Source organism: Eucyclogobius newberryi, unplaced genomic scaffold (genome assembly GCF_026437365.1).
Source record: "Eucyclogobius newberryi isolate DKJ021-1_F unplaced genomic scaffold, fEucNew1.0.hap1 SCAF_3, whole genome shotgun sequence".
NCBI lineage: Eukaryota > Metazoa > Chordata > Actinopteri > Gobiiformes > Gobiidae > Eucyclogobius > Eucyclogobius newberryi.
Genome location: NW_027315945.1, coordinates 36,446,100 through 36,467,763, shown reverse-complemented (window position 1 = coordinate 36,467,763; position 21,664 = coordinate 36,446,100). Strand labels below are relative to the sequence as shown.

At 45.4% G+C, this 21,664-nt stretch overlaps 1 protein-coding gene across 1 annotated transcript in view; it reads left to right on the top strand.

The window, feature by feature from the left end:
- The window catches only part of ascc3 (activating signal cointegrator 1 complex subunit 3), a 227,263-nt gene that overhangs the window by 141,645 nt on the left and 63,954 nt on the right, over positions 1–21,664 (top strand). Inside the window, exons 14-16 of the mRNA XM_072461519.1 lie at positions 738–872; positions 19,950–20,676; positions 21,161–21,396. Of these exons, the coding sequence (XP_072317620.1) occupies positions 738–872; positions 19,950–20,676; positions 21,161–21,396 (1,098 nt within the window). The remainder of the gene's footprint in view (positions 1–737; positions 873–19,949; positions 20,677–21,160; positions 21,397–21,664) is intronic.

The window sequence follows — 21,664 nt, the reverse complement described above, 5'->3', positions numbered from 1 at the left end:
CGGCGCCGGCCGGGGGGCGGGGCCGGAGCCGGGGGGCGGGGCCGGAGCCGGGGGGCGGGGCCGGAGCCGGGGGACTCAGAGCCAAGGCACATAGCAACGACACGACGAAAACACTCAATCCAGCCGAATAAAGTCAAAACAAGTTGAATTAAAGCGATTCCAGTGCGTGTCCCGATCGTTCGTCAAGTTCCTCTTTCATATAAATGTGTATATAAACGTGTACCGACGACACGCCGTACTTTAGCGCGGAGGGCGCGGGGGGGGCTGGTGGGCTCGCTCGGAGCTAGCTCACGTCACAACAACACAACGAACGCAACGAAAAACGCTCAAATCCAGCCGAAAAAAGTCAAAAACAGTTGAATTAAAAAACTATTCCAACATCATAAACTGTGCCAATGTTTTCAAACAAGGGGGAAAAGAAGTCAGATTTTTAGTATGTTATTGTGAAAAAATAAATAAAAAAATTAGAAAACATACTCTACTTACTGGCTTGCCTCTCCACAGATCTGACTTTCACATAAAATCTATATGACTCCATGGAGAATGTTCCGGTTTGGTTTGAATCTTCTATATGTGCCAGAGATCTCCTGCGGCGCTGCTTTAACTGCTTTTTAGAGAAATTAGTCATAAAACCTGTTATAAATACTGTTATAGCATTTTATAAACGCTTAAACTAACCTTTATCTTCGTGTTTACTCTTTTTCCGCCATGACTTATGGGTGTTTTATCCCGTCCAGGTGATGGTGTTCGTCCACGCCCGTAACGCCACTGTGAGGACGGCCATGGCGCTCATCGAAATGGCCAAGAACAGCGGCGACATCTGCGTCTTCCAGCCGGACCAGGGCCCCGACTACGGCCAGTGCGACAAACAGGTAAGACCGCCTCCCGCCGTCACCCGGGTTACGGCCGGTAAACCGTAGACGCAAACGAGAAACGCTCGACGCTAACTATCGCGCGGCATCAAGCTAGTCCGGGAAGTGTTTTTAATATTTGCTGTTTTGTTGTTGTTGTTTTTTACTTTTTGAAAAGCGATATAGTACATGAAGTCATAGAGAAGCTAAAGATGTCACCTACTGTATTAATATAATCTATGTAGCTCCATAAACTGTAAATCTCATGACCTTTTAAGTACATTTTTGTATAACCTTTGCTTGCATATTCATTTTTTTCATAAGACCTTTTCATATTTTCTTGCACAAAACATAAAATTGGACACATTTGACCACAACGGTAAGACCAGCCGCTAACAAGGATGCTAATAATAAACTAAATAAGACGTTGATTATGCTATCATTAGCCTTGCAATTAATCTAATTTGAATTGCCCTGTGATCCAGCTGTTTAAAATGAACAATGACGAGCTTTGTAATCGAGAGATGCACAGCCAATCCTCTGTCAGTAAAACAATGTGTCTTTTTTACTTAAAAGTACTTAAAAGTACTTAAGTACCACGAAGACAAAAGAAGACGGTTACAAACGTATAAGACTGCGAGGAGTGTAAGCAGAACCTATAAATATGACATAAACGTAATTATAAATGTAAAATATTACAGCTTCCGCAATTGAGCATTTTGTCTCTCCTCAATTACCGTATTTTCCGGACTATAAGTTTTGGCCGAGGTGCGACTTATATTCCAGAGCGACTTATATGTGATATTATTTGTTATTTTCAACCACAAGAGGGCGCTCTAGGCTCTAAGCGACGCAGAAGAAGAATCTGCACTTCCTCTTCCTCTGGAGTTTGTGGAGTTGTTTAGAAGTGACACAGAGGAAGAAGAATTCAATGGATTTAGTGATTATGGGTAAAACTGATGCTTTGTTAAACTTGTTAGCATGTTCTTTATGCTATAGTTATCTGAATAACTGTTCATATGTTACGTTAACATACCAGACACTTACCACAGTTCTGTCTGTGCCTCATGTAGCTGAAGGTGTTAGCGTTAGCATACGTACACCTATTCACCATGTTCTCTCATCTGTTATTATTTTAAACTGTGTAAAAGATGAAATGTCTGTTCTTGATCTTGGATTTTATCGAATCAATTTCCCCCAAAAATGTGACTTATACTCCAGTGCGACTTATATATGTTTTTTCCTTCTCTATGATGCATTTTTTAGCTGCTGCGACCTATACTTTACGGTATATTATCAATCATATCATATCACGCCGTATTTATTTCCCTCGACTGAATAATTAGACGTCATGGCCTCTCTCGTACACCTTCATATACCTGTGCATCCGGTGTAATTAATGTTCTCTGTGCATTGGCTTTGCCACATAAGACGGTCATGCGGACCCCCCCGTCTCCTCCCCCTGTCTCCCCTGTCTCCTCCCCCCCCCGTCCCTCCCCCCTCGTATTCAAATCGCAGGGAAAGTAGGAGGCAGAGTGATAAATTTAGTAACCTTTTTGCCGGTGTTTCCCCCCCCGAGCCCGGCCAAGATGGATGCCTCCTCTAATCTCCTCTCCCATTTAAAAAGGGGGATATGTGTACAAATCAGATCACTTTTCACGCCGGTGCTAAAACAGAAAGCGCAGACGGCAGATGACGTCGTGGGAGTAAGAGTCGGTGTGTCGCCGTGGCCTGGTTATAAGCTTCGGAAACAGGAGCTTTTGAGTGATATTTGGAGTCCTCATTATAAAGGCGCGCGTGGATGTTAATGGCCTCCGCGGCGGCGCCGTGCTGGAGGAAGAGGAAGAGTTTAGTGGACGTGGAGTCGGACCGGATAATTGATCAGAGAAGAAGAAAAGCACAAAGGGAAAAGCACACGTGAGGAAGAAGTGGATGGATGAAGGACGTTCAGAGCAGGGGAAATGTCATGAATCATATTATTATCAGGATAAATGTGCAAAAGGCTCAGCAGCCTGAACGTTAAAATGAACCTTAGAAATGTGTTTCTGTCATTTACCTTAATTTAGTGCTTTACCCAAATCATCTTTTGTTGTTTTTAAACTGCTGCACCCGACTTTCTGTTTGTCAAGAGTTAAGTTTAAGAAATGTGAACGAGGGAAAGGAAAGTGTTGAATGGAGTCGCCACAGTGGCCAGCTCTCAGCTCAGCGCGCTCAGAGCGCTCAGCACGTGGTTTCACATAACCGTACTTTCTGGAGGCCATATCTGTGTCTTGAAAAACTATGCAAGTGCAGTGTTGGGGATGATACAGTCTGAGATGTACTAAACAAACAAAACATGTGACCGTGATGTCATGGAAATCACCTGCTGCAGCAGCAGCGATGAAGCCTTTGGACTCCTCTAAAGTGATGAAGCCTCCGGACTCTCCTCCAAAGTGATGAAGCCTCTGGACTCTCCTCCAAAGTGATGAAGCCTCTGGACTCTCCTCCAAAGTGATGAAGCCTCTGGACTCTCCTCCAAAGTGATGAAGCCTCTGGACTCTCCTCCAAAGTGATGAAGCCTCTGGACTCTCCTCCAAAGTGATGAAGCCTCTGGACTCTCCTCCAAAGTGATGAAGCCTCTGGACTCTCCTCCAAAGTGATGAAGCCTCTGGACTCTCCTCCAAAGTGATGAAGCCTCTGGACTCTCCTCCAAAGTGATGAAGCCTCTGGACTCCTCCAAAGTGGATGAAATGTCACCTCCGCTGTTTCGTACTCAGAGACTTCGGTGCCAAATTCATCAAATGTTTCTATTTTTCCTGCCTGTCGCCGTATTTCCTTGAATTATTATATTAATGTTTTATGAAAAAAAAATCTTTTGTAATTGAAATTATATTTATATTTTTTGTCCGCCTGTTCAATATATTTCACTTCAAAATCCGTAAACCAAGTAATAAAATAACGGTGGCCTAATAAGCAAAAATATAAAAAAAAAAGTAAGACAGTAAAAAAAAAAAAAAAAATATTTCATTGTCCTAATTCATTATGCATGATTGAATTGAGGCTTAAATCAAACGTTATGTCGCATATTGTTTTAATTTTTGCCTAAACTCCGCCCACACGCGCTGCACACACCGGGATCGACTGTGGCTCTGGTGTGTCGAGAAGTCGACACTAATCCTGACTGACGGCCTCTCCACTCTGAGCGATAAGGCCCCTTAAACCACATTAGGAGCACACGGAACGCAGTGGAAAACCCGCTTAAATAATCACGTCTTTCACTGCGCGCGCGGAAGATTATTTTTTAGGCTATAAATATTAACGAGGGGCAATTTCCAGAGTGCAAATAAGCGGTGCATTATCTCCCTGTGTGGGCTTAAAGTGGCCCGGGCCCTTTCACCGGAGCAGATCGGACCCACAAACACCGACGGACTAATGGAGAGCGCCGTGCGTAATTATAACAGGAGAGGCAGACGATACGGGGAAGAGTAGAGCTAAAGTAGAGCTAAAGTAGTGCTCGATTCATGTATTAAAGCAATCGAAACGGCACAAAAGTGAGCTTTGGTTTTTGGACAAAGGAATGTTCAGCAGAAACGTGAACGAGGGAAAGGAAAGTGTTGACCTTTACTGCGCTGTTGTAGGTCATGTTATCTTCTTTTATCATACCATATTTTCCGGACTATAAGTCGCACCTCTTTTCATAGTATTGGGTGCGACTTATACTCCAGAGCGACTTGTATGTGATATTATTTGTTATTTTCACACTGACAACCACAAGAGGGCGCTCAAGGCTCCAAGCGACGCAGAAGAAGAATCTGCACTTCCTCTTCCTCTGGAGTTTGTGGAGTTGTTTAGAAGTGACACAGAGGAAGAAGAATTCAATGGATTTAGTGATTTGGGGTAAAACTGATGCTTTGGTAAACTTGTTAGCATGTTCTTTATGCTATAGTGATCTGAATAACTGTTCATATGTTACGTTAACATACCAGACACTTACCACAGTTCTGTCTGTGCCTCATGTAGCTGAAGGTGTTAGCGTTAGCATACGTACACCTATTCACCATGTTCTTTGATCGCAATTAAATTTCCCCAAAAAAATTCGACTTACACTCCAGTGCAATATGTTTTTGTCTAATATGGTATTTATTTATTGTTAAGTCGGGATGTCACGATATCAGATGATAATGTTTTGATTATTGTGAGAGAAAAAAACGTCACGATTATTCACGATTATTGAGACTGTGACCAAACAATGAATGACATTTTTAATTTTCCTTCTTTCACGTGGTAAAAATGTTACTGTTCTTCAAGTTTGTGACTAGAAATTTTGCTTGAATAAACTTAAATTTGATTTTTAAAAAAACATTCAGATAAAAACAAGTTATTTGCATTTAGGTGGATTTTTTGGACAATAAACTGAACTAAAAAGACATAATTAAGCTTCTAAATTGCCATTAGTTTTTGCTTCTCACGATTCTATTGTGACCTGAATAATCCTGATTATCGATTATCCCGATGATCTTGACGTTCCTGTAACAAAGCTCGATGGACAGTGTTTGTGTCATGTGACCAAAGTTCAAATAGACCTATCGTGCTTTTGTTTGCCGTATCGTTCTAATCTGCGACACTCGTGGATCATTGTGTATTTCGGTCATTTCAAATTGCAGTATTGTTCTAAAACTGACTTATCGTACGCTATCGTATTTTTACCTCTTCGCGGCACGTCGCCCTTCGCAGAGCCGCCTTGTCACGATACCGTTTAAAGGAATTACAGTTGCAGAACAAAGAGTGTTAAACAGAGAGCAGAATGTGGGAAGACAAAGGCGTCCAAGGATCACTCAAAACATCCACCAATCACTCCAAATGCAACTTTGATGAGGGAAAACGGTGACTAAGACTAAACCAGAGCAAAGTTGGATCCCACAAAAGTCTAGATCAGGTCAGGGACAAACAGACTCTGCACTTATGTAGCATTAGTCCAGGATTCAACCAGAAATAAACCATCAAATGAACCAAAAAGACTGAATTAAGTGCAATTTCTACGCAAAAAATCACCCAGTTTTTGCTCTTTTCCACAGAAGAACTCGTAAAGCGGTGCATCCGATTCCATTATTCGCGCACGTTTCCGCCGCACCTGCCTAAACACCTCAAATCCGCCGGCGTTGGTGGCCCGCGGGTTTATTTTGGGCCCAACCCGGTCACGTCAAACCGCCTCAGAGCAAAAGCCCAAAGCGTCTGAAAGAAGCGGTCGCCGATCGATCGGCTCCGGCGACTCTCCGGCCCCGTCTCCGCCGAGAGAAGTGTATGAAGTGTGGGCGGCAGATCAAGTAAAGGATTTAGTGATGTCATGGAAGAAAGTCACGGAGAAGAAGGGTTTTCAGAAAGCGGCTGCGATGAACTGACACCTGCGTTCCTTCTTTTTCGGCGACCCGACGTTTGAGCGTGTGTCCGATGACGCGAACCGACAGAACGATGGAGTTTGGCCGTGGAAAGCAGAGGATCTATTGCTGGTGTGTCCTGCTCTCACCCGGCCTCATTGAGCGTTATATAGGACTAGCAGTTATGATGTCACAGACTGCAATGTGTAGGTCATGTGTAGGTAATGTGTAGGTAACGTGTAGGTCATGTGTAGGTAACGTGTAGGCAACGTGTAGGTCATGTGTAGGTAACGTGTAGGCAACGTGTAGGTAACGTGTAGGTCACGTGTAGGTCATGTGTAGGTACTGTCTAGGTAATGTGTAGGTAATGTGTAGTCACGTGTAGGTCACGTGTAGGTAACGTGTAGGTACTGTCTAGGTAATGTGTAGGTAATTTGTAGGTAATGTGTAGTCACGTGTAGGTCACGTGTAGGTACTGTCTACGTAATGTGTAGGTAATTTGTAGGTAATGTGTAGGTCACGTGCAGGTCATGTGTAGGTAACGTGTAGGTCATGTGTAGGTCATGTGTAGGTCATGTGTAGGTCATGTGTAGGTATGCGCTCTGTAAACCACAAAGTAGCACGTTTGAGAACTCTGTACGAAGACGTGTTGTTCTGGGGTCGTATCCAGGCACGGCGATTTACAAAGGGCGTGATCAACGGGAGGATTAGCCAATCGGAGAGACGCGCGGTCCGTTGCTGTCTAAACAAACATGGCGAGGAAAGAATACAACGAAAATAACGCGGAGGACGGAGAAACAAACTGTGAATCTGAGGTAAATTAAGTTGAATATTTTGTTCTGAATGAGAGACACGAATGAGCGGCAGAGGTCGCGCTTGGACCGTCCCGCGCTTGGACCGTCCCGCGCTTGGACCGTCCCGCGCTTGGACCGTCCCATGTTTGGATCGTCCCGCGCTTCGATCGTCCCGCGCTTGGACCGTCCCGCGCTTGAACCGTCCCGCGCTTGAACCTTCCCGCGCTTGGACCGTCCCGCGCTTGGACCGTCCCGTGCTTAGACCGTCCCGCGCTTGGATCGTCCCTTGCTTGGACTGTCCCTTGCTTGGACCGTCCCTTGCTTGGATCGTCCCGCGCTTGGACCGTCCCATGCTTGGACCGTCCCTTGCTTGGACCGTCCCTTGCTTGGACCGTCCCTTGCTTGAATCGACCCGTGCTTTGATCGTCCCGTGCTTGGACCGTCCCGTGCTTGGACCGTCCCTTGCTTGGACCGTCCCTTGCTTGGACCGTCCCATGCTTGGACCGTCCCTTGCTTGAATCGACCTATGCTTTGACCGTCCCGTGCTTGGACCGTCCCTTGCTTGGACAGTCCCGTGCTTGGACCGTCCCGCGCTTGGATCGTCCCGCGTTTGGATCGTCCCGCGTTTGGATCGTCCCGCGCTTCGATCGTCCCGCGCTTCGATGGTCCCGCGCTTGGACCGTCCCGCGCTTGGACCGTCCCGCGCTTGGACCGTCCCGCGCTTGGACCTTCCCTTGCTTGGACCGTCCCTTGCTTGGACCGTCCCTTGCTTGGACCGTCCCTTGCTTGGACCGTCCCATGCTTGGACCGTCCCTTGCTTGAATCGTCCCTTGCTTGGACCATCCCGTGCTTGGACCGTCCCTTGCTTGGACCGTCCCGTGCTTGGACCGTCCCGTGCTTGGACCGTCGCATACTTGGATGTCCTGTGCTTTGACCGTCCCATGCTTTGACCGTCCCGTGCTTGGACCGTCCCTTGCTTGAATCGATCCGTGCTTGGACCCTCCCGTGCTTGGACCATCCCATACTTGGATGTTCTGTGCTTTGACCGTCCCGTGCTTGGACCGTCCCGTGCTTGGACTGTCCCTTGCTTGGATTGTCCCTTGCTTGGACCGTCCCGTGCTTGGACCGTCCCATGTTTGGATAGTTGTCGACTTCCCCTACAGTCCGGTTCCAGACCCAGACTAGCTGGTCGGGCCAAACACTTGGCCTCTACAGACCTCCACAAACATGCTCTGAAATGCGTGTAGTTTCCACATTAATCCAACAGTTCAAATGTCAGGTTTTATGTTATTTTCCATGTTACTGCGCGTGTAAATGTCTGAAATGCTCGCGCTAAACATGAATCTTAAAACGTCCTGGTTCGATTGTGGCGGTGGACGGCTTCTGTCTGTCGAACCCAAAGATTGCAAGTGGAAAAGCCGCAACTTACGATTGTTTTAGCGGTCGACTCGTCAGCAATTCCTTTTTTTTGATCAGTCGACTCGTCAAAGATGATTTCTCTTGTACGCCGAGACGTTTTGAAGACATTACCAACTTAATGCGGAGACGGAAGTAGGGCTGCGAGACTCATCGAAATAGGAAATACAAATGGGCGCGATTAGCAAAGGTTTTTGACGTGCCATAATTTACTCCACAAACCATAAAATATCATAAAATATCCTGTCTAAATCTGCATAAAAAACGCAATCTATAGTTTCGCTCTAAAAAAATCTCAAAAATACACACAAGCCTTTCGGTCGTTTGTCAGTGTTTTTATCAATTGCCGTTTTAAATGTGAATTTTCAAAGTAAATTCTATTATTTAGACATAAATTGAAACTAAAAAATATCTAAATTAAATATTTCAAGAAAAGAAAAATGAATGAAGTCAATTGCTGAAAAATAGAAACGTCTTTTTGTACATTTTTTTAGTCCATTTAACGATTATGGAAAAAACTATGATTATATTTCACTAGTATTCACATGCATGTTTTTTTTTTAGCGTTTTTAATTGTACAAGTGAATTTCTTACACTATAAATACCTACAAGTGTGTAAAAGTGTACTCTAATGCCAAGAACACTACATCTTCGCCGTGATAAAGAGATAAACCCAGGTTTTTCGCGGTCTGGACAGAATTGGGACGCACTGCTCTTATCTTTTAATTAAACGCGCCAAAATATCTAAATGTTCTTATAACAAATAGATTCAGTTTCTGTTGCGGCGCGATCAGATCTCTGCACAGTAAGACGTCCACAGCCCACACCGGCGTTTAATATCCCAAACCCTCTGATAAAGCCTTTGTGCGCTTCTACGGTGGAGGAGAAGAGACACCTGCTGGCCACTCGCGGAACTGTCACAATGTTCAGTAGAATAGTCCAGAGTGGAAATAAAACGCAGGGAAGTCATTAAATTAAACGACTTTCACAACGTTTTAAAGGGAATGTAAAGAAGGTGGGCGATCCTCACATATATCGTGTATCTAATAATGGAAAAACATGAATCCTGTTCTACATATATTATTTTATACCTCATAATCGGTGGTCAAAGCCGCAGCTGCCCTGGGGTAGACTGAGGGAAGTGTGGGTGACAGTCTGGGCCTTGTGGGTGATTATACTAAATTAAATTGTAGTCAATAAAACAAACTACTATTAAGTCACTGGTTATTTTGTTTTCATTGTAGTCCCTGAACTTTAAAGTGCGTATGACTATTTTGGACTTTATTTGGTGTATTTATACCTGTTTTAGCCTAAATATGAATATAAGTTTAATTAGCTATTTGTGGGGAAACCGTTTATGCATAATTTACACTAAAGAAACAACTTTTCTGACTCTAAACATTAATTCAACAAAATAAAGTCCCTCTCGTATATATTTTTATTCGTCAAATTAGACATTGACATAAGATGAGTTTTGTCTTGGTTGCAAGATAATTCCCCAGTGTGATGTCATCAATTACAAACAGGAAGTACAATTGTAAACTTAAAAAACTGAGCTATTCTGATATTTAACTATATTTTAAATCTATTCACCTTAATCTGTCGGAGGCACGTTAAAGGAGACTGACTTTTTGAGCTTTTATGTCATAACTTTGTTCCTTCGTCATAAACACATTCATGCTCGTGTTAGTAACGCTTTTCACCCCTGAGCCTCACAAAAACACTCCGTTTCAAAATTCCCATATTCATGAAGTCAGAGGTAAAGTCCCGGCAAGTCTCTTTGTGCTGTGTTTATGTCCATCGACCATCCCCAGACTCAAATCACGTTCATTCCATGCTCACGTTAACATGTCGTATGTGAATTTCCCCAGCAGATGGAGCTGAACACCAATCCTGACAAGGGAACACCCGACTACTAGAAAATCACACGTGCTTTCAACGTTCATTTAACTTCTAGAACATGAGCTGGCTTTCAAAAACACGTTTATCGCTCAAGAACAATACGAATAATACACATAAAGTGTCCTTTAACCTTGAAGCGTAATATATTTGACCTTTGCGCCTTAATTGCTGACAAAACACCTTCGCCGTTTTTCCCTTCTCGGCGTGTTTTGCGACCACCTCTCCTCCCGTCACGCGCGGTCCTTTCGTCCCGCCTGTCCCACACCGGCCCCGCCCCCTCTCGATACACCGGTGACTCGGGCGCCTCTGGGGACACCGCGCCGCGCTCATTATTCCACTGTTTGCTTTCATTCCGGGCTATTTTTACGAGCGCGTCCTCTCGTCCGCCGCGATCCGTTGATGGGCTGTCGTCGCCGCGGCGGACCCGTCGACGGCGGCGGCGGCGGGGCCCGACTCAAAAAGGAGCCGTAAATAGGATGACACGGCAGAGTGACAACACACATCTGGGGGTTTTAAATAGAACGGAGTCGACGGAAACGCTAAATATAACCACAAGGGGTCAGCGAAGCGACGTGCGGCTTTGTCAGCGCGGCGCGGGGGAAATTGAAGGTGGCAGTTTGTCGGGCTTTAGAGACGTCGGCGGATAACGAATAACACGGCATTATTTCACATTTGCGCGCGTATTCTGGACTAGCTCGGGGCTAAAGTGACTAAACTAGCATTCTGCCGTTGTGTCCCGACTCTTACTACGGCTTTGATATAATCGTGTGTCGTATTTAGACATTTCAGACGCAAAAGTCAAAGGACACGTCAGTCTTTAAACGTGTTCCTGAGTACCTTTAGTTTGGTAGATTGTGTTTTAATTTTAGTTTTAATGATCATAATTAGCATCGGTAGCTCTGCCGTTTCCCACTACTCTAACTGAGGTTTGGCGCCATCTACTGGCAGCAGAGGGAATCGAATGGTTAAAAAACAAACGCAGTGGTAATGAAAACGTCACAGATGGAGAGAAAAGGTCACAGATGGAGAGAAAACGTCACAGATGGAGAGAAAACGTCACAGATGGAGAGAAAACGTCACAGATGAAGAGAAAAGGTCACAGATGAAGATAAAACGTCACAGATGGAGAGAAAACGTCACAGATGAAGATAAAACGTCACAGATGGAGAGAAAACGTCACAGATGAAGATAAAACGTCACAGATGGAGAGAAAAGGTCACAGATGAAGAGAAAACGTCACAGATGGAGAGAAAACGTCACAGATGGAAAGAAAAGGTCACAGATGGAGAGAAAACATCACAGATGAAGAGAAAACGTCACAGATGAAGAGAAAAGGTCACAGATGAAGATAAAACGTCACAGATGGAGAGAAAACGTCACAGATGGAGAGAAAACGTCACAGATGGAGAGAAAACGTCACAGATGAAGATAAAACGTCACAGATGGAGAGAAAACGTCACAGATGGAAAGAAAACGTCACAGATGGAAAGAAAAGGTCACAGATGAAGAGAAAACGTCACAGATGGAGAGAAAACGTCACAGATGGAAAGAAAACGTCACAGATGGAAAGAAAAGGTCACAGATGGAGATAAAACGTCACAGATGGAGAGAAAACGTCACAGATGAAGATAAAACGTCACAGATGGAGAGAAAACGTCACAGATGGAAAGAAAACGTCACAGATGGAAAGAAAACGTCACAGATGGAAAGAAAAGGTCACAGGTGGAGAGAAAACGTCACAGATGGAAAGAAAACGTCACAGATGAAAAGAAAACATCACAGATGGAGAGAAAACGTCACAGATGGAGAGAAAACATCACAGATGGAAAGAAAACGTCACAGATGGAGAGAAAACGTCACAGATGAAGAGAAAACGTCACAGATGAAGAGAAAACGTCACAGATGGAGAGAAAACGTCACAGATGGAAAGAAAACGTCACAGATGGAGAGAAAACATCACAGATGGAAAGAAAACGTCACAGATGGAGAGAAAACGTCACAGATGAAGAGAAAACGTCACAGATGAAGAGAAAACGTCACAGATGGAAAGAAAACGTCACAGATGGAGAGAAAACGTCACAGATGAAGAGAAAACGTCACAGATGAAGAGAAAACGTCACAGATGGAGAGAAAACGTCACAGATGGAAAGAAAACGTCACAGATGGAGAGAAAACATCACAGATGAAGAGAAAAGGTCACAGATGAAGAGAAAACGTCACAGATGGAGAGAAAACGTCACAGATGAAGATAAAACGTCACAGATGGAGAGAAAACGTCACAGATGGAGAGAAAAGGTCACAGATGGAGAGAAAACGTCACAGATGGAGAGAAAACATCACAGATGAAGAGAAAAGGTCACAGATGAAGATAAAACGTCACAGATGGAGAGAAAACGTCACAGATGGAGATAAAACGTCACAGATGGAGAGAAAAGGTCACAGATGAAGAGAAAACGTCACAGATGGAGAGAAAACGTCACAGATGGAGAGAAAACGTCACAGATGGAAAGAAAAGGTCACAGATGGAGAGAAAACATCACAGATGAAGAGAAAACGTCACAGATGAAGAGAAAAGGTCACAGATGAAGATAAAACGTCACAGATGGAGAGAAAACGTCACAGATGAAGATAAAACGTCACAGATGGAGAGAAAACGTCACAGATGGAAAGAAAACGTCACAGATGGAAAGAAAAGGTCACAGATGGAGAGAAAACGTCACAGATGGAGAGAAAACGTCACAGATGGAAAGAAAACGTCACAGATGGAAAGAAAACGTCACAGATGGAAAGAAAAGGTCACAGATGGAGATAAAACGTCACAGATGGAGAGAAAACGTCACAGATGAAGATAAAACGTCACAGATGGAGAGAAAACGTCACAGATGGAAAGAAAACGTCACAGATGGAAAGAAAAGGTCACAGATGGAGAGAAAACGTCACAGATGGAGAGAAAACGTCACAGATGGAAAGAAAACGTCACAGATGGAAAGAAAACGTCACAGATGGAAAGAAAACGTCACAGATGGAAAGAAAAGGTCACAGATGGAGAGAAAACATCACAGATGGAAAGAAAACGTCACAGATGGAGAGAAAACGTCACAGATGGAGAGAAAACGTCACAGATGAAGATAAAACGTCACAGATGGAGAGAAAACGTCACAGATGGAAAGAAAACGTCACAGATGGAGATAAAACGTCACAGATGGAGAGAAAACGTCACAGATGGAAAGAAAAGGTCACAGATGGAGAGAAAAGGTCACAGATGAAGAGAAAACGTCACAGATGGAGAGAAAACGTCACAGATGGAAAGAAAACGTCACAGATGGAAAGAAAACGTCACAGATGGAAAGAAAAGGTCACAGATGGAGAGAAAAGGTCACAGATGAAGAGAAAACGTCACAGATGGAGAGAAAACGTCACAGATGGAGAGAAAACATCACAGATGAAGAGAAAACGTCACAGATGGAGAGAAAACGTCACAGATGAAGAGAAAACGTCACAGATGAAGAGAAAACGTCACAGATGGAGAGAAAACGTCACAGATGGAAAGAAAACGTCACAGATGGAGAGAAAACATCACAGATGAAGAGAAAAGGTCACAGATGAAGAGAAAACGTCACAGATGAAGAGAAAACGTCACAGATGGAGAGAAAACGTCACAGATGGAGAGAAAACGTCACAGATGAAGAGAAAACGTCACAGATGAAGAGAAAACGTCACAGATGGAAAGAAAACGTCACAGATGGAGAGAAAACGTCACAGATGAAGAGAAAACGTCACAGATGGAGAGAAAACGTCACAGATGGAAAGAAAACGTCACAGATGGAAAGAAAACGTCACAGATGGAAAGAAAAGGTCACAGATGGAGATAAAACGTCACAGATGGAGAGAAAACGTCACAGATGAAGATAAAACGTCACAGATGGAGAGAAAACGTCACAGATGGAAAGAAAACGTCACAGATGGAAAGAAAAGGTCACAGATGGAGAGAAAACGTCACAGATGGAGAGAAAACGTCACAGATGGAAAGAAAACGTCACAGATGGAAAGAAAACGTCACAGATGGAAAGAAAACGTCACAGATGGAAAGAAAAGGTCACAGATGGAGAGAAAACATCACAGATGGAAAGAAAACGTCACAGATGGAGAGAAAACGTCACAGATGGAGAGAAAACGTCACAGATGAAGATAAAACGTCACAGATGGAGAGAAAACGTCACAGATGGAAAGAAAACGTCACAGATGGAGATAAAACGTCACAGATGGAGAGAAAACGTCACAGATGGAAAGAAAAGGTCACAGATGGAGAGAAAAGGTCACAGATGAAGAGAAAACGTCACAGATGGAGAGAAAACGTCACAGATGGAAAGAAAACGTCACAGATGGAAAGAAAACGTCACAGATGGAAAGAAAAGGTCACAGATGGAGAGAAAAGGTCACAGATGAAGAGAAAACGTCACAGATGGAGAGAAAACGTCACAGATGGAGAGAAAACATCACAGATGAAGAGAAAACGTCACAGATGGAGAGAAAACGTCACAGATGAAGAGAAAACGTCACAGATGAAGAGAAAACGTCACAGATGGAGAGAAAACGTCACAGATGGAAAGAAAACGTCACAGATGGAGAGAAAACATCACAGATGAAGAGAAAAGGTCACAGATGAAGAGAAAACGTCACAGATGAAGAGAAAACGTCACAGATGGAGAGAAAACGTCACAGATGGAGAGAAAACGTCACAGATGAAGAGAAAACGTCACAGATGAAGAGAAAACGTCACAGATGGAAAGAAAACGTCACAGATGGAGAGAAAACGTCACAGATGAAGAGAAAACGTCACAGATGAAGATAAAACGTCACAGATGGAGAGAAAACGTCACAGATGAAGAGAAAACGTCACAGATGAAGAGAAAACGTCACAGATGGAGAGAAAACGTCACAGATGGAAAGAAAACGTCACAGATGGAGAGAAAACATCACAGATGAAGAGAAAACGTCACAGATGAAGAGAAAACGTCACAGATGAAGAGAAAACGTCACAGATGGAGAGAAAACGTCACAGATGGAGAGAAAGCGTCACAGATGGAAAGAAAACGTCACAGATGGAAAGAAAACGTCACAGATGGAAAGAAAACGTCACAGATGGAAAGAAAAGGTCACAGATGGAAAGAAAAGGTCACAGATGGAGAGAAAACGTCACAGATGGAAAGAAAAGGTCACAGATGGAAAGAAAAGGTCACAGATGGAGATAAAACGTCACAGATGAAGATAAAACGTCACAAATGGAGAGAAAACGTCACAGATGGAGAGAAAACGTCACAGATGAAAAGAAAACGTCACAGATGGAGAGAAAACGTCACAGATGGAAAGAAAACGTCACAGATGGAAAGAAAACGTCACAGATGGAAAGAAAACGTCACAGATGGAGAGAAAACATCACAGATGGAAAGAAAACGTCACAGATGGAGAGAAAACGTCACAGATGAAGAGAAAACGTCACAGATGAAGAGAAAACGTCACAGATGGAAAGAAAACGTCACAGATGGAGAGAAAACGTCACAGATGAAGAGAAAACGTCACAGATGAAGAGAAAACGTCACAGATGGAGAGAAAACGTCACAGATGGAAAGAAAACGTCACAGATGGAGAGAAAACATCACAGATGAAGAGAAAAGGTCACAGATGAAGAGAAAACGTCACAGATGGAGAGAAAACGTCACAGATGAAGATAAAACGTCACAGATGGAGAGAAAACGTCACAGATGGAGAGAAAAGGTCACAGATGGAGAGAAAACGTCACAGATGGAGAGAAAACGTCACAGATGAAGAGAAAAGGTCACAGATGAAGATAAAACGTCACAGATGGAGAGAAAACGTCACAGATGGAGATAAAACGTCACAGATGGAGAGAAAAGGTCACAGATGAAGAGAAAACGTCACAGATGGAGAGAAAACGTCACAGATGGAGAGAAAACGTCACAGATGGAAAGAAAAGGTCACAGATGGAGAGAAAACATCACAGATGAAGAGAAAACGTCACAGATGAAGAGAAAAGGTCACAGATGAAGATAAAACGTCACAGATGGAGAGAAAACGTCACAGATGAAGATAAAACGTCACAGATGGAGAGAAAACGTCACAGATGGAAAGAAAACGTCACAGATGGAAAGAAAAGGTCACAGATGGAGAGAAAACGTCACAGATGGAGAGAAAACGTCACAGATGGAAAGAAAACGTCACAGATGGAAAGAAAACGTCACAGATGGAAAGAAAAGGTCACAGATGGAGATAAAACGTCACAGATGGAGAGAAAACGTCACAGATGAAGATAAAACGTCACAGATGGAGAGAAAACGTCACAGATGGAAAGAAAACGTCACAGATGGAAAGAAAAGGTCACAGATGGAGAGAAAACGTCACAGATGGAGAGAAAACGTCACAGATGAAGAGAAAACGTCACAGATGGAAAGAAAACGTCACAGATGGAAAGAAAACGTCACAGATGGAAAGAAAACGTCACAGATGGAAAGAAAACGTCACAGATGGAAAGAAAAGGTCACAGGTGGAGAGAAAACGTCACAGATGGAGAGAAAACGTCACAGATGAAGATAAAACGTCACAGATGGAGAGAAAACGTCACAGATGGAAAGAAAACGTCACAGATGGAGATAAAACGTCACAGATGGAGAGAAAACGTCACAGATGGAAAGAAAAGGTCACAGAGGAGAGAAAAGGTCACAGATGAAGAGAAAACGTCACAGATGGAGAGAAAACGTCACAGATGGAAAGAAAACGTCACAGATGGAAAGAAAACGTCACAGATGGAAAGAAAAGGTCACAGATGGAGAGAAAAGGTCACAGATGAAGAGAAAACGTCACAGATGGAGAGAAAACGTCACAGATGGAGAGAAAACATCACAGATGAAGAGAAAACGTCACAGATGGAGAGAAAACGTCACAGATGAAGAGAAAACGTCACAGATGAAGAGAAAACGTCACAGATGGAGAGAAAACGTCACAGATGGAAAGAAAACGTCACAGATGGAGAGAAAACATCACAGATGAAGAGAAAAGGTCACAGATGAAGAGAAAACGTCACAGATGAAGAGAAAACGTCACAGATGGAGAGAAAACGTCACAGATGGAGAGAAAACGTCACAGATGAAGAGAAAACGTCACAGATGAAGAGAAAACGTCACAGATGGAAAGAAAACGTCACAGATGGAGAGAAAACGTCACAGATGAAGAGAAAACGTCACAGATGAAGATAAAACGTCACAGATGGAGAGAAAACGTCACAGATGAAGAGAAAACGTCACAGATGAAGAGAAAACGTCACAGATGGAGAGAAAACGTCACAGATGGAAAGAAAACGTCACAGATGGAGAGAAAACATCACAGATGAAGAGAAAACGTCACAGATGAAGAGAAAACGTCACAGATGAAGAGAAAACGTCACAGATGGAGAGAAAACGTCACAGATGGAGAGAAAGCGTCACAGATGGAAAGAAAACGTCACAGATGGAAAGAAAACGTCACAGATGGAAAGAAAACGTCACAGATGGAAAGAAAACGTCACAGATGTAGAGAAAACATCACAGATGAAAAGAAAACCTTACAAGTTGCGTGAATGAAGCTAAATGCTACTCCAGGTGTGTATTTGATGAAGGAACAATGTTAGAAAAGCCAATTTAGCACATCATGTGACCACAAAGGCGTCCACAGCTGCTCAGACGCTCCACCATTGAGCTTGAATCGCAGCGAGTTTGACCTGTGATTCAACACAATTAATCTAACTTAGATCTTTTGTTTTATTTCTAGTATATTATAGCCATGCCTTGTTCTTATTCTAACATGAGAGTCTTTGTGTGGCGCTGAAGGAACTTGTTGAGGGATGCGTCTGATATAAAGAGTGTGATCGTCGTCACGGTGACAGTCTGAGCCTCGGGGAGTGTGTAATGCAACGACACTTCATTTGCACTTTAATTGCTACTTAAAACAACAGCTTTAAAAAGACTACTACACAGACCCCCTGCACCTGGCCCTCCCCCCTGCACCTGGCCCTCCCCCCTGCACCTGGCCCTCCCCCCTGCACCTGGCCCTCCCCCCTGCACCTGGCCCTCCCCCCTGCACCTGGCCCTCCCCCCTGCACCTGGCCCTCCCCCTGCACCTGGCCCTCCCCCTGCACCTGGCCCTCCCCCTGCACCTGGCCCTCCCCCCTGCACCTGGCCCTCCCCCCTGCACCTGGCCCTCCCCCTGCACCTGGCCCTCCCCCCTGCACCTGGCCCTCCCCCCTGCACCTGGCCCTCCCCCTGCACCTGGCCCTCCCCCCTGCACCTGGCCCTCCCCCCTGCACCTGGCCCTCCCCCCTGCACCTGGCCCTCCCCCTGCACCTGGCCCTCCCCCCTGCACCTGGCCCTCCCCCCTGCACCTGGCCCTCCCCCTGCACCTGGCCCTCCCCCTGCACCTGGCCCTCCCCCTGCACCTGGCCCTCCCCCCTGCACCTGGCCCTCCCCCTGCACCTGGCCCTCCCCCTGCACCTGGCCCGTCCGGATCGTGATTGTAGATGTTTGTTCCTGTGAAATGACGAGAACCTTTTTAATCACCTAAAATTGCCCCTCTATGATTTCATAATTGCATAACACATACTTTGAAGCATAATTTGTCATATATTTAAACCCTGAAAACTGTCACATTCACTTCATACTTAGAGGAGTTTTTGTGGGTGAATAAAGTGCCTCTCACCGTCTCGGTGCAAAAGCAATAGTTCTGTTTGTATGAGCTTTTCATAGTTATTATGTATTATATATGTCATGTTTTTATTGTAAAATCGATTTGCTCTTGGACCTGAGGAGGAACGCTCTTTACTCCGATAAATACATAAATAACACATGAATAAATGAATCGCACACATTTGTTGCCTTTTCTTTATGGATTTTTGACCTGTCAGAGATGATATAGAAATATCACTTTGTCAGATTAAAGAACAAACACAAAGCAACGAGTTCATAGAGTTTCTGGAGATTGAAATAGAAGATGATCAATAATGAGCTTGACAACAATAATAGAAGTCATATTCATAGGAAAAGCAAAATAATGATATTTTTCTACTTTGCGAGGACATTTAGTGGACGCAGACACCGTCCACCTCAGACACCGTCCACCTCAGACACCGTCCACCACAGACACACACCGTCCACCTCAGACACACACCAGACACACACCGTCCACCTCAGACACACACCGTCCACCTCAGACACACACCGTCCACCTCAGACACACACCGTCCACCTCAGACACACACCGTCCACCACAGACACACACCGTCCACCTCAGACAGACACCGTCCACCTCAGACACACACCGTCCACCTCAGACACACACCGTCCACCACAGACACACACCGTCCACCTCAGACACCGTCCACCGCAGACGCCGTCCACCGCAGACACCGTCCACCGCAGACACTGTCCACCTCAGACACACACCGTCCACCACAGACACACACCGTCCACCTGAGACAGACACCGTCCACCTCAGACACACACCGTCCACCTCAGACACACACCGTCCACCTCAGACACACACCGTCCACCTCAGACACCGTCCACCGCAGACGCCATCCACCGCAGACACCGTCCACCGCAGACACTGTCCACCGCAGACACACACCGTCCACCTCAGAAGCCGTCCAAAGCAGACACTGTCCACCTCAGACACTGTCCACCGCAGACACCGTCCACCGCAGACGCCGTCCACCGCAGACGCCGTCCACCACAGACACTGTCCACCGCAGACACACACCGTCCACCGCAGAAAGCCGTCCACCGCAGATACTGTCCACCTCAGACACGTCCACCGCAGATACCGTCCACCGCAGACACCGTCCACCGCAGACACCGTCCACCGCAGACACCGTCCACCGCAGACACCGTCCACCTCAGACACGTCCACCGCAGACGCCGTCCACCGCAGACACCGTCCACCTCAGACACGTCCACCGCAGACGCCGTCCACCGCAGACGCCGTCCACCTCAGACACCGTCCACCGCAGACACCGTCCACCGCAGAAGCCGTCCACCGCAGACACACACCGTCCACCGCAGACACCGTCCACCGCAGACACCGTCCACCGCAGACGCCGTCCACCGCAGACGCCGTCCACCGCAGACGCCGTCCACCTCAGACGCCGTCCACCGCAGACGCCGTCCACCGCAGACGCCGTCCACCGCAGACGCCGTCCACCGCAGACGCCGTCCACCGCAGACACCGTCCACCGCAGACACCGTCCACCGCAGACACCGTCCACCGCAGACGCCGTCCACCTCAGATGCGACAAAAGCTATTGGAACTGCTCAGGTCAAAACGAGGAATAAAAAGTTCTTCCCCAAAACAGAAGACAATTTAAAGTTAACTTCTTCGATCTGAGAAACTTTTACCACGTACCAGTTAAAGTGAGTCTCCTTTTTTAAACGTGTCGTGCCTTTAAAACGACCTGTACAAAAGGACTGGACTGACAAAGTAATAAACATCAGACAAATGGAAAAATTACATCTAAACTTAATGTTTTATTTATGTTTTTCCATTGTACTATTGTTATTATTTCTACTATTAGTATAATTTAATTTTTTTACCCTACTACCTAGGTCCTGTTTCTTGTTTTTATTTTTTATGCATTTATAAATATACAATTAAATACAGTCACATTAAATTAAATTGCATTACATTACATTAAAAACAATTTCTGTGTCAAACATGTAACAAACATCAGCTGTGATGTGATTGTGCGGTTAAAAAAAACTTGTTCTGTCCGACATTTATTGAACTGGCTTCTCGCCTGAAGACGAACTCGCCCTCGCCATCACCCTCGCCATCGCCCTTGCCATCGCCCTTGCCATCGCCCTTGCCCTCGCCATCGCCCTCGCCATCGCCATCGCCCTCCCCCTCGCCATCGCCCTCCCCCTCGCCATCGCCCTTGCCCTCGCCATCGCCCTCGCCATCGCCATCGCCCTCGCCATCGCCCTCCCCCTCGCCATCGCCCTTGCCCTCGCCATCGCCCTCGCCATTGCCCTCGCCATCGTTCGTCTTTTATTGACTGGCCTCTCGTGACAGGCCTTCTTTTCCACGCCCGTTCTCCGTTACGTGGAGGACCTCTTTGCGGCGGCGCTCTTTTCTGAAGCTCGTGTTATGTTGATGCGATGCAAATGAGGCGAACTGTGAGCGAGCCTTTTCTCGTGTTGTCTTTGGGAATAACCCGTCAGAGCCACAAATTGCCTCTCGTGCGGCGGGTAATTTACGGCAGGTTCTAGTGGACGGCGCTCTTCAAACGGAGCTAAAATAAAAGCTG